Source organism: Ictidomys tridecemlineatus, chromosome 1 (assembly GCF_052094955.1).
Source record: "Ictidomys tridecemlineatus isolate mIctTri1 chromosome 1, mIctTri1.hap1, whole genome shotgun sequence".
Classification (NCBI taxonomy): Eukaryota; Metazoa; Chordata; class Mammalia; order Rodentia; family Sciuridae; genus Ictidomys; species Ictidomys tridecemlineatus.
The window spans coordinates 132,805,849-132,818,024 of record NC_135477.1 but is presented as its reverse complement, the minus strand read 5'-3'; the positions used below and the strand labels follow the sequence as shown (position 1 = coordinate 132,818,024).

The 12,176-nt window shown below is 35.2% G+C and overlaps 1 protein-coding gene across 2 annotated transcripts in view; it reads right to left on the bottom strand.

Annotated features, from left to right (window-relative positions):
- Fbn2 (fibrillin 2) overlaps nucleotides 1-12,176 on the bottom strand; it is a 221,771-nt gene that overhangs the window by 85,815 nt on the left and 123,780 nt on the right. For both annotated transcript variants that reach the window (XM_005324144.4, XM_078047996.1), the window contains 4 exons: nucleotides 11,326-11,451; nucleotides 10,372-10,494; nucleotides 8,453-8,575; nucleotides 2,098-2,250 (listed from right to left, as the gene is read on the bottom strand). In XM_005324144.4, coding sequence (XP_005324201.2) covers nucleotides 2,098-2,250; nucleotides 8,453-8,575; nucleotides 10,372-10,494; nucleotides 11,326-11,451 — 525 coding nt within the window. The remainder of the gene's footprint in view (nucleotides 1-2,097; nucleotides 2,251-8,452; nucleotides 8,576-10,371; nucleotides 10,495-11,325; nucleotides 11,452-12,176) is intronic.

The following is a 12,176-nucleotide window of genomic DNA, read 5'->3' as shown; positions in this document are numbered from 1 at the left end:
AGTATAAAAAATAAAAATCACTTGTAATCATCCTGAGTATCATTAATATATTGATAAATGTTACCAATGATTTCTATATATGGAAACTTTAAAAAAATGTAAAATACATTATAGAGATTGCTTTGTTTTCTTCTCAATAAAATAATAAGTCAAAACTTATTTAATATTTACCAAGTGCATGATCTTTTTCTAACATTTCACATCTAACAATTTAGTGAATCTTCCCAAAACTACAAATAAGATGCTGTTGTTTTCTCTGTCTTACAATGGGGATAACTGGGATAGAGAGATATGCAGCAACTTGACCAGGTCACAGAGATTTTAGGCCAGCAGGCTTGGCTCCTGGGCATCCTATCACAAAGAGGTCGTATCAAAGCCCCATTTAAGAATCCATTTAATATTTTATTCTCAGTTATGTGGTGGTGCCGATTTCCTTCAACCTCTTCCTGAGGAAATTAGGTTCATCTAGCCTTGAACAAATATAACAAATAATGGAAAGTTCAAAGTCACTAGGATAATCCCTTTGAAGTAAAAGTTAAGGTCTATGTGCCTCTCTTGAGGATTCTGATAGCCCTTGCTTCTTTTCTCAGACTACCTTCCCCTCAACAGTATCCCTTCTGGCTACCCTCTCTATCACAGAACACACCAATTACCTATAACTTCAACACTGTGGTTAAAAAAAAAGTCACTTTACATTATCTATTTATTTGTTTAGAGAGAGTGGAAATCTTTTTATACAGAAATCCACCATTTGTATCTGTGTTTTATAAAATCCTGTTTGAGTACCTTATACTTTTTATCATAGAGGCTTCAAATTTCCTTATTGATTAATACAAATTGCTTAAAGATTAAGAAATGATGCATTAAAATATTTTCCCAGTTTACACGTATATTTTGGTCTTTGGTCTCTGCTTTGAAAGAGCCTCACCATAATAAAAAATTAAATACTTCATGTGAAAATTATTTTTTAATGTTTATTATCATGAACTAAGTTATTTTTTAAAAAGTTTTTAACAATATTTATTACTTAGCCCATTTTCCCCCCTCACTGATCTAAAATGCTTTCTTTATTATTTTTTATTTTCCTATTTATATCTAGGTCTGTGCCTACATTTATTTTATTATTTCACTTATATTTTATCCAGTCTTGTACCAATATATTTTCTTGTATCATAATCATAATATGCCTTTTTCAGTTTGGTTTATTTTATAAAAAGATCCTCTTCATTGCTTTTCTTTTTATTAAAAAAGTCATATTCGCTAATTCTTCTAGATGCATCAAATAATTTTTTCGAGGTTTGAGCAATCAGTTGGGAATTACAAACCTCCACTTTGTTTTTAATGGAATTACAAGCCATCTACTTTGTGGAAATGCTGTTCTACCATTGTCCACAAGGAAAGTTCTTATTTATTTTTCAAGGCCAAACTAAGCCCCCTCTGTGAAGTCTTTCCCAGCTGCCTCAGGCAGCAGATTGCTCCTTCCTTTGTGCTCTCCCAGTTCTTTGTTTATGTCCCTGTAGGGCACTAATCAGACTAAATTGTAATTTGTAGATCGTCTGCCTGTATTCTGAACAGTCCTTTACTAAAAAGCGATGAAGTCTGTTTTTGAATCCCCATTGTGCTTATGATATTCAATAGAGGTTTAGTGAAAGCATAAATGAACAAGAGTCAACCTTATCTATTTGAGGGTCTGGAACAACCAAAAAGCAGTGGTCTGAAACCTATAGTGTCAAGATTTAAAAAATAAAATTGGGTTCTTATGTATCAACAACTGTGAAAGAGGTAAGTAAATTTTATGCTATTTATCTTCACAATATCATCAGGGATCAAAGAAATAGAAGCTAACAAACTCATAAAAAAATCTGTGTAACAATCACAATATCAATAACAATAGATCTTTCTAGTCACCATGCTGTCTGCCTAAAGATCATATGTAAAACCTAAGACGAATCTTACTATATCAGCAAAGAATTGGATTTATTTTCTTCAATCCAATATGATGACAAAATACTTCAAAACTGATGTACTCTTCAGCCAAATATCTAATGTTACATTTCTCGATTCTTTGGTAGTTATAAAACCGGCACATGTTATTACCTGAATTTTTGGCAGGGCAGGGCTGGCAGGGCTCTCCAAAACCATAGTCGGGATTGGCACAGCAGCATTCAGATTTGGTTACGGCTCCGGGGAAAGGACGCACACACACTCCCTTCTTGATGCCACCATAGCAGGTACTGCGCATGTGAGTATCTAGAAGAGGTAAAAGGACAGAGGCTTGAGAAAGTGAGAGAGGCAAAGGGACTTCAAAACTAAAGGCTTCTTTAGGCTAAGTGGCCCCTAAGCTGGGGGTTTTTAGAAGGCATCTGCCATTTTCTCTTAACTTGCATCTTCAGCATCTAAACGTGTTAGGAAACCAACAAATGTTTGTTGAGTGACAGAAAGACGGAATGAATATCAGCTACTTTTTTTCTCAAGAGTTCTCTGTGCTACACAAGTAGTCATTATCCCACTTATCCTCAGGCCTGTCATTGAGCCAAGGTTATGTCCATAGTAATAAACAGCACTTTGCGCTCTAATCACTGGCTACCTTATGCTCAAGTTGGCATTTACTATTGTTTCCATTTGAGAAGTTCTCTTGCATAATGAAGTGCAGCAAAATTCACCTACCTTGAGGTGACACTACTTGGCCATGAGAGTTCTTGCTTCAACTTTCTGAATTTTCAAGCCTGATATTGCGGTGTCTATGTTTTAATATACAATACTCAGTAAATCCAGTTATAAAAACAACTACCACTATACCTCCTGGGCATTGTACTGGTTAATTCTGCAGACCTAACCTCATGGGATGGCTGAGTCATCAACTTTACAAGATAGAGGTCATTGCCCACATTTTATAGATGAGAAAGATGATTATATAAGTAGCATGAAATCTTAGACTACCCAGGATGGGATTCAGACTAAGCTGCGTAGCTTCTAGAGTGCTCCCTCTTTCCAGTAGGTCATGCCACATCCCAAAGAAGCACTTACTGATTATTCCTCTTGCTCTCAATTATAAAATATTTCAGAACATTAATGGTGCAACAAATGTTTGTTGAGTGTGAGAAATATGGAATGAATATCAACTATTTTTTTCTAAAGAATTCTCTGTGCTACACAAGTAGTCATTATCCCACTTAATAAAAAAATGCTAGAGAAGTAGTACAGTCTCCTAGTAGTACATTGACAAAGGTATTTCACCAAAAAGATAACAACTGATTTATATATATATACACACACACATATATATAATTATTTATAACTTGTTGAAATAATTATATCTAGCGTTTATGAAATGAGTCATCTAATGATTTCTTATAATATGAGATTTCTGGCTGTGTTAAACAAGTGGAAAGAGGGTGGTGAGATTCACCACCAAGAAGTCAACTCTTACAGCTTTTCTGCTTCTGCTGTGGTTGAGTTTGCGAGTCTGCTCCAAGTTACCCATAAATGCACAGCCTAACACAAAGAAGTATCAGCACAACTATGACACGATTGATTTCCAATATTGCCCTTGTGAATGCTTTGGCCCTTACCAATTATCTTGGAAGGCATCAAGAGATGGTTACATTATTTCTGTTTCCATGTCAAGAAAATGTGTTATGCTATTTTTAAGTCCTTTGGGTGTATACTGGGATGTGGGATAACTGGGTCAAATGGTGGTTCCATTCCAAGTGTTTTGAGGAATCTCCATACTGCTTCCAAAGTGGTTGCACCAATTTGCAGTTTTACCAGCAATGTATGAGTGTACCCTTTTCCACATATCCTTGCCAATATTTATTACTGCTTGTATTCTTGATTATTGCCATTCTGACTGAAGTGAGGTGAAATCTCAGTGTATATTATGCTAAGAGAAATAAGCTAATCCCAATAAACCAAAGTCAAATGCTCTTTATAATATGTAAATTCTAACACATAACAAGGGGTAGGGGAAGAAGAATAGAAGTTCAATAGATTTGACAAAGGGGAATGGAGGTAACAGAGCGGGGCACAGAATAGGAAATACAGTGGAATGAATCTGACATAATTTTCCTATGTACATGTATGAAAATACCACAGTGAATCTCAACATGGTGTACAACCACAAGACTGGGATCCTAATTAGAATAAAATGTACTCCATGTTTGTGTAAATAAGTCAAATTATATTCTTCTGTTATGTATAACTAAAAAGAATGGGGAAAACTGCCATTCACAAGTTTTAGAAGCAAGAAGATAAGAAGTCTATGGAGCTCACTGGAGGAGTAAGGCCATCACATACTAGTTTGTATTTCAAAAAAAAAAAAGACTGTAAGTATAATTCATGTGCAGGTTTGAGGACACAAATTGTCCTAAGCTCTGATCTCCATGAGATGATCTTACATAGATTACTAGACTCTGTCATTACCCATTAAATATAGTTTATATAATAAACCAGAGTATATTTCTTAACATCTATGCCTGAAACACACACACAAAAATGATAGATATCTTATTTCCATTTTTAATCTTTAATGAGAACAGTTAGTCTTTCCCTGTTCTAGGACCCTGGAATGAGAAACTAGTTCCTATTTTACTATCAAATATAATCAAGCCACTGTCCACAGATGGACAGGATAAGAAGACTGTACCAGGAAAACTACCAGAATGTGCTCACTGGAACGCTTTAGTGGGAAGTTGAACTGAAGTGCTAAGCTATATCTTTTACATATGTTAACAAATTTCTACATGCTTTTTCTTTTTTTTAAAAAATGAGGATTTTTGGAGAAATTTTCCAGGTCATTATCAAATTTTATATATCATTAATAAAATATGGGCAGAAGTAAATGTTATTTTTTTCTTTAATACTAACTTTTCTTTCTTATTTAAAGAAGCACCCTTCAAGGCTATGTCCTATACAGGATGTCACTATTTTAATTTAAGAAGACAATAATAATCATAATAGTTTACTTACTGGGCATTTGCTATATGCACACCACCACCAAAGATTTGCACAAAGAAAATACTTAATATTAACATATTTAATCCTCAAAGCAACCTAATGAAGGAAGCTCGGAGAGGTAACGTATCTTGTGCAGGGTAACACAGTTCATAAAGAAAAATTAATCTTTTAGTTGGCAAAAAATGCTAGTGTTCATAAAAATGTTGAAATGTTCTTAAGTTAATATAATAGGATGCTAAAAAAGGGAACTTAAACTAGAAGCCTTTGACACTAAATATCAGGTAACAAGGTGAATTATGACATCCCATCCTGAAGGAACTAGATACTGGAAAGCTAGTTACCTGATCTTTAAACTCCTCTCAATATTCGAGGACACCAGTAGTTCAAGAGAGTGGTGATTAAGAAAGGATTTGGGGAGTGGGGCATAGGGGGGAAGCTGGGTTATGAGTAGCTTCCCTCCTTGCATGTGGTCAGATTAAAAAGAGCCCCACAGGCTCTTTTTCACAACAGCTCCTGCCTAGAAGGCTTCACAGGCAAGCCAGTGACTATTACCACTACAGGGACCAGGCAGAGGTGGTGCAGGACATCGATCTCTATTTGCAGTTCACAGACAGGGGGGTGGGTGTGTCCTATGGATTGGAATTGAAGAACATTAAGAGGAGGTCCAAGCTGAAGGAGACTGAATACAACGCACAAAGTCAAACTAAACTCTGATATTTGTCTTTTTTGGATTATTCTCTGAACCATACTGAATATTTATGATCAACTAGATAAAATTTAGTGATAAGAGAATTCCTAAGGCATAGTGTTTGAATTTTCCAGGCACTTGCAGTCTTTGAACATCCCAGCTGCATAGGAAGTATGTGAAAAATTGCTACATAATCTATAAAAAAAAAAAAAGAGGAGGTCCCATGTGGAGGATGCTGAGACAGCATCTGAGAAGGTCTGATGACAGTGGCCTGATGCAGGACTGGATACTGGATAGGGACTGGGTACTGGCAGGCAAACGTGCCTCCATTGCACGATAGCAGCTGAATGACTTGAAGTACCTCCCGAGAGCTATGCAAGGAAGAAGTTGGCTTTAACTCTCTGCAAAGACGGAACATCTCAAAGCTGTAGCAGAACAGTGTCAGTAACATAAACACTTCCTTATTTCGCTGCTAACCTCTCCTGCCCCAATCTGCCCTTCAGAGAGTCATGAACATTATCATTGAAGATCTGAGCTTGGAACTGGAATTGTTACTTACAGCCCAGTTCAGAGTACTAATTATTATCTGATCATGGGCATTCTAATATGTAAATTCAGATTGTCTTCCTTACCTAAGGTCATTGCAGAATTTTCTTGCTAATGAAAAATATTCAAAAAGTTATGAAATACCCTGACTTTTCCTTCTTACTTATTGGAACCAATTGCCCCCTGAATAATTTTTAAAATTAAATTTAAAAAATGGGAGACACAAAAATACAGTTGTCTTTTGTTTACACTCGGCTTGTGCGTCATATTTCTTTAATATGCTAGTTAAAATCATGGCTCAATTTTCTAGAGAAAAAAGTACAAACAAAGGAATAAACAAAAAATGTTCTAATATTTAAATTCTAATCCTAAAAATTCGTAAGTATTTATTTTCTAACTTAACCAATGGGTCTCAAAAATGATATCAAAGGCAGAAGGCATGTCAAAAAATCACATCTAGCATGTTATAGGAATAGCAGTATATAATTTTACACACATAACAAATGGTGGCTTTATGTTAAAAAGTTTAAGTAACCACAATGACGGAAAACTGGGGAGAGCTTTCCAAGAGTTTCAGATGTGTTTCCTGTATGTGGACAAGAGGATGAATTTTTGTGTTTAAACACTGAATTCCTAATGACTGCTCACATGTTGGTTTCTTGAACAGACAATACTTTCTCCCTCCCTAACTGGCTTTGTATGCACTGTAGATTTCAAGAGAATCATTCAGATGAAGGAAAAAGTAACCAAGTATATTAAAGCAACTGAAAATCTTAAACTCTCTAAGCAGGAAGGGACTATAATCTTCTAGCTTCTGAATATGAAATATCCCTGAAAATGTTCAACCTTGTGGACTGGATTAGATAGAGTGGGTGAATCTGAGTCAATGGGATAGTTCTATCTGTTGATCCCTCCTTGTCCCCCACCATCCTTGGGATCCAAATATCTTGATTTACATCTGTAAGAGTCAAATATTAACAATTGTTGCTAAGAATGCCATTTCTCTCTAAACTACTTTCAAATCAGTAAGTATTTATAGGTTTTACTGTACAACCTGAAAAATAGTGAGCACAATGGCTAATTCATGCTTTAAGTCTCATGAAACACTTCAGAGAGAAAATTTCATGAATGTGTTTTTCCAGCTCACTCTGTTATCATTACAACGTATTGTTTGGGTTTTGAAATGCCAATGACACTTTAACAAACATTTCCAATAGGAGTCCTGAATGACTTACATCCCTTAGTCTCTTCTATGTTCTATAATAGTGGCATGGGGGTGAAGAATAACTAAAGACATTTTTAGCTTTTGATCTAAATCCAAGTTCTGGGCATTTACATTTCAAATTTTTTTTTTGGGGGGTGTAAAATGTTATGGTTGATTCTGGAATTTCTCCTCTAAATCTCATGGTTCCCAATGCAACAAGGAACAGAGGTAGAGATTTTAGGCAATAATTCAACCATGAGGGCTGTAACCTCATCTGTGAATTAATCCATCTCATGGTTTAGTAATTTGAATGAACAACAGGGTGGTGCCTGTGGGTAGGAAGGGTGTTCTTGGAGGAGGTAGGTCACTGAGGGTGTGGCCCTGGCTCCTTTCTGTTTCTGCCTCTGTCTCTGCTTCCCAGCTGCAATGCACTGAGCAGGTTTCCTCTGCAACTCCCTTCTGCCATGATGTTTTTTCCTTGGAGCCAGCTGACCATGGACTGAATTCTCTGAAAACACTAGTCAGAATAAATCTCATTTCCTCTTCGTCTCAGTTATTCTTGTCAGGTATTTTGGTTACAAAGACAAAAAGCTGACTAATGCAGTGAAGATAAGAATTTACTTAAATAATCTGTTTTTTTTTGTCTTATTGGCTATTAAATACAAAACTAAAATCCATTGTATTTAGAATTTGGTTATTTAATATTATCAGAGATTTTGATATAAAAACAGATTTTTTTTTCCTCTTTCAGATTTCTGTCTTGCCTCTCCTCAGAACCTTTTGAAGGAGGCTCTATGGATTCTCTGTCCATTTAAAAGAAAACAAATTTATTGATATTAGCCTGTTCTGGTCATTTCATACAAATGGAATCATAGACTATGCAGACTTTTTTGACTGACTTTTTCTCACTTAGCATGATGTTTTCAGGGCTTGTCCATATTTCAGTATGGTTTTTTTTTTTTATGGCTGTACATTATTCCATTGTATAGTGTTGATCTGTATCCATGTTTTCAAAGACCATTTTAGGCAGCAGGGCCACCATGAAAAATTTAACTTACCAACACACACGCGTCCGTCCACACCCACAGCCAGGCCTGGGGGACAATCACAGCGGAAGGATCCTTCGTTATTGATGCAGTGCCCATTCATGCAGATTCCTGGGGTCTGGCATTCATCAACGTCTGCACAGAGGGGGACAGAAGCCCAGCCATTACTGAGTACCAGAGTTTATGTGTTGCCACTGCTCTGTTATATCAACCTTTGAACTTTGAAACTTGTAGAAGAACACACAAATATTACAACAGATCTTGTACAAAAGTACAAGACTTTCAAGCACATATTTAGAAAGAGTGTTAGAGTAAAAGTTGTCTTATTTCACCCATTTAGAAAAGACAAAGGGGCTCAAGAGAAGGAGGAGAAAGAAAAAATCCTGGGGACTAAAATGGAGGAAGTTATATTCTATGCATGTATAATTATGTCCAAATGAACTCTCTATTATTTTATATATATATATATATATATATATATATATATATATATATATATATCTACAATGCACAAATAAAAGATTTAAAAAAGAAAAAAATCCTTTTTAATTATTTATATGACAACGTTATTTCATGTTAAATAATATTTAATTCAAATTAGGTAAGGAAAATAAAGTCTTTAAAAAACTAAGATAAACTTTAAAAATTTTTTCACACAGAAATCTTTAGAGATGGAAGTTGTTTTGATAGTTATTCAATCATTTCACAATGAAATATTTGAGTTATCTTTTGTAATTTTCAATTCACTTGCATTTGTCAAATGGAACCCAATATTAAATGATTTCCCCAAAAGTTGAAACAAAATTTAAACAGAGACACCAAATTATTAACATTTTAGAATTTATGGACTGCAACATTTATAATAAGAAAATAAAAAATAATTTCCAGAAGGTAGAAACTGGTGAGACGTAAGTCTAAGTGAGACCTTTGTGTATTGCATTTAAGTGTCTTCAAAAATGTTGGAATGAAGCTCCTTACTTTCACATAATGTTACATACTAAAGACCAATGCCAAGCTCATATCTGTGGTAAGTTCAAGGCAGCTAACTTTGAGATGACATTCATTCCAAAGCTCCAGTATTGTACTCCCCTTTCCTGAATGAGAATCAGTCCCAGTTTTTACTATCTACTATCCCTGAAATTTCATTGAAATTATAGGGATTAGTTATGAGTCTTTTTTTGTATTCAGATAAGTTTGTTCAAATGAAGATAGAAAATGTTCACTGAGCAAATTTTTCTAAAAGGAGGAACTGAAAGAAAAAGTAGGACTTACAAAATATATTCTATCTTACTAAAGTTCACTTGTGTGTATAAATATAATATAATCTTATTTATTTCCAAGTGGTGTATCTCTTACTTATAAAGGTTACCACTAGAACTTTGTTTTCAAAAGACTTTGTAAACAAAACAAATAAAGTATTCAAATTATGTTTTCACAAAATCAATGTGAAAACATAATTTGAATACTTTATTTTAAAGACAATGATGTGATTGCAAATTATCTGTAAATCAGCTTTATGAAAAAAATGTAATGGTATATCAACAATGAATGATAGTGGAAAATATGGTTCTGAGAACACATAAAAATGAAAACCTTGCAAGATTTTTTTCTTCTTTTTTATCCAGCAAAGGAGATTATTTCTTTTATCCAGCAAAGAAATTATTTCTACATCGTCTCTTTGAACTTGTTAAAACCAACCAGTCATGCCTGCAATTGTTCCTAGAGCATTCTCATTTTTGTAAAGATGTTACTGTTTCTTAGACCACAGTATGTTTTTCTGGGAACCTTTAGGCACCTGCCTTACTGAATTAGCAAAAGATGTGAATAATATAAAATGCACATGGAGAAATTAAAGTAATACTTGCATGGCTCATTCACATAAAAGGATGGTTTCAATCATGGTTTCCTTCTTATCTCAAAGCCATACATACCAGTACAGTAACGCCCGTTAGGAGCTAAGACAAATCCTGGTTTGCAGATGCACTTGAAGCTGCCATCTTCATTGATGCACATCCCATTCAAACACATGTTGGTAGTTGTACATTCATCGTGATCTGCAGAAGAAGAGAGAGTAACCACTGGCCTTAAGGGAACCAATTTCCTCTCCTTCCATAATCTCCAGTCAAATTCCACTGCAAAAACGAGCCATATGCTCATGAATTTTATTTTAAGTAAGAATGTCAACTGAGCAAATAGTATGGAAAACGTGAAGGGCTTTTATATAAGGAACAAAGGAAAAAATTAAATAAATCTTGTGCTTAGCTGCTGTTAAACCCACATACACCATAACCATGAGTAGTATTTTATTTTGAACCCCCCAAAAGTAACATGATTCCAGTGGGTATTCTTTTAAAAGAAAGAATAAAGCAGTGGTAAACTTTAATTGTAAATAAAATGATCTGAGCTTTCATTAGTGAATGAAATATTACTGTGAGAACAGAATATTTCTATGCATTGTAGTCTACTGCCCTTCTGGACATCGGCATGGACACAAATTTATAGAGGTTCGATTATCATATATGCCAAATGTTTCTACATTCTCCCGGATTGGGGAGGAGGAGAAAATCTCTATCTTGTCAGTGTTGAAATCCCAACATCTAAAATACAGTAGGTGTTAATGAGTATTTGCATTAAAGAGGAATAGCTGCTACTTATAACTAAATGTGTACCATACCAGAAATTTTCATAAGCAGTCAATTATTCATGATTATAACATCTCTCCAAAATCCTGTTCCTTTGCTTTAATAATGTCAATTGCATTTATATTTTGCCTATCTATGTGAGGAATTCAAGTATGATACATGGAAGCATTGTGTATATATGTTTCTAAGTAAAAAATGTATATCCCTTAAAATCTTTTTTCAAGGGAGCAAATATTTCCATACCAACACAGTTTTTTCCATCTGTAGTTAATTCAAAGCCGGCATTGCAAATGCACTGGAAACTTCCATCTGTGTTCACACATCGACCGTTTTTACAAAGAACCCCATTCTGGATGCACTCATCAATATCTGGCAAGAATAAGAATTGCCAAACATTATTCTCTTACAATTCTTATAGAGGAAAACGGTAACGCAGTCAACATATTTTAAATATCTGGTTTATCTGTACATGTACCATCCAGATCGTATTGCTGCTTCAGCAACATTTCCATCTCTCACCAGCTTTTTCTTCTTGGATAGGTAGACATAAGCAGTTTTACAGCCAATATAGTGGCTGAAGAGGGAAAGAAAGAGAAAAGGAAATGGGGTGTGCACTGAGCCTGAAAGAGGGTGGGCAGTGCAGCTGGAATTACGGCTGCAGCTGTTTTTGACATAGTGGTTAAAGACCTTAAAAGTCAGAATGAGATGTTGGGTAAGTGAAAAGTAACTGCAGAATTTCTGGATAAGAAGCAATATGATGAAAACTGCTGGAAAAAATGGATTCAAGCAACTACTCATGGATGAATAGGAAATGAAAAAGAAGACCAGCAGAGTCATCTGGTAAAAGACTTCTGGGATGAATCAGCAGTGAGGTAGAGAGCTTGGACGATAGCTGTGGGTGTAGCAATGAAACTCTGAATACAGACCAGGCATGATTTGGTGTGGGACTGTGTGTGGGGTTCAAAGAAAACAGTAGTTGAAAATGACTATAAATCTTAAGCTCAGTTCATCAGAGACGAGAACGCTGACCTTACTCAGAGAAAGGAAGCTGTGACGCAGGGAAGGAGGATGAAGTGAAGTATTTTTTGCAGCCA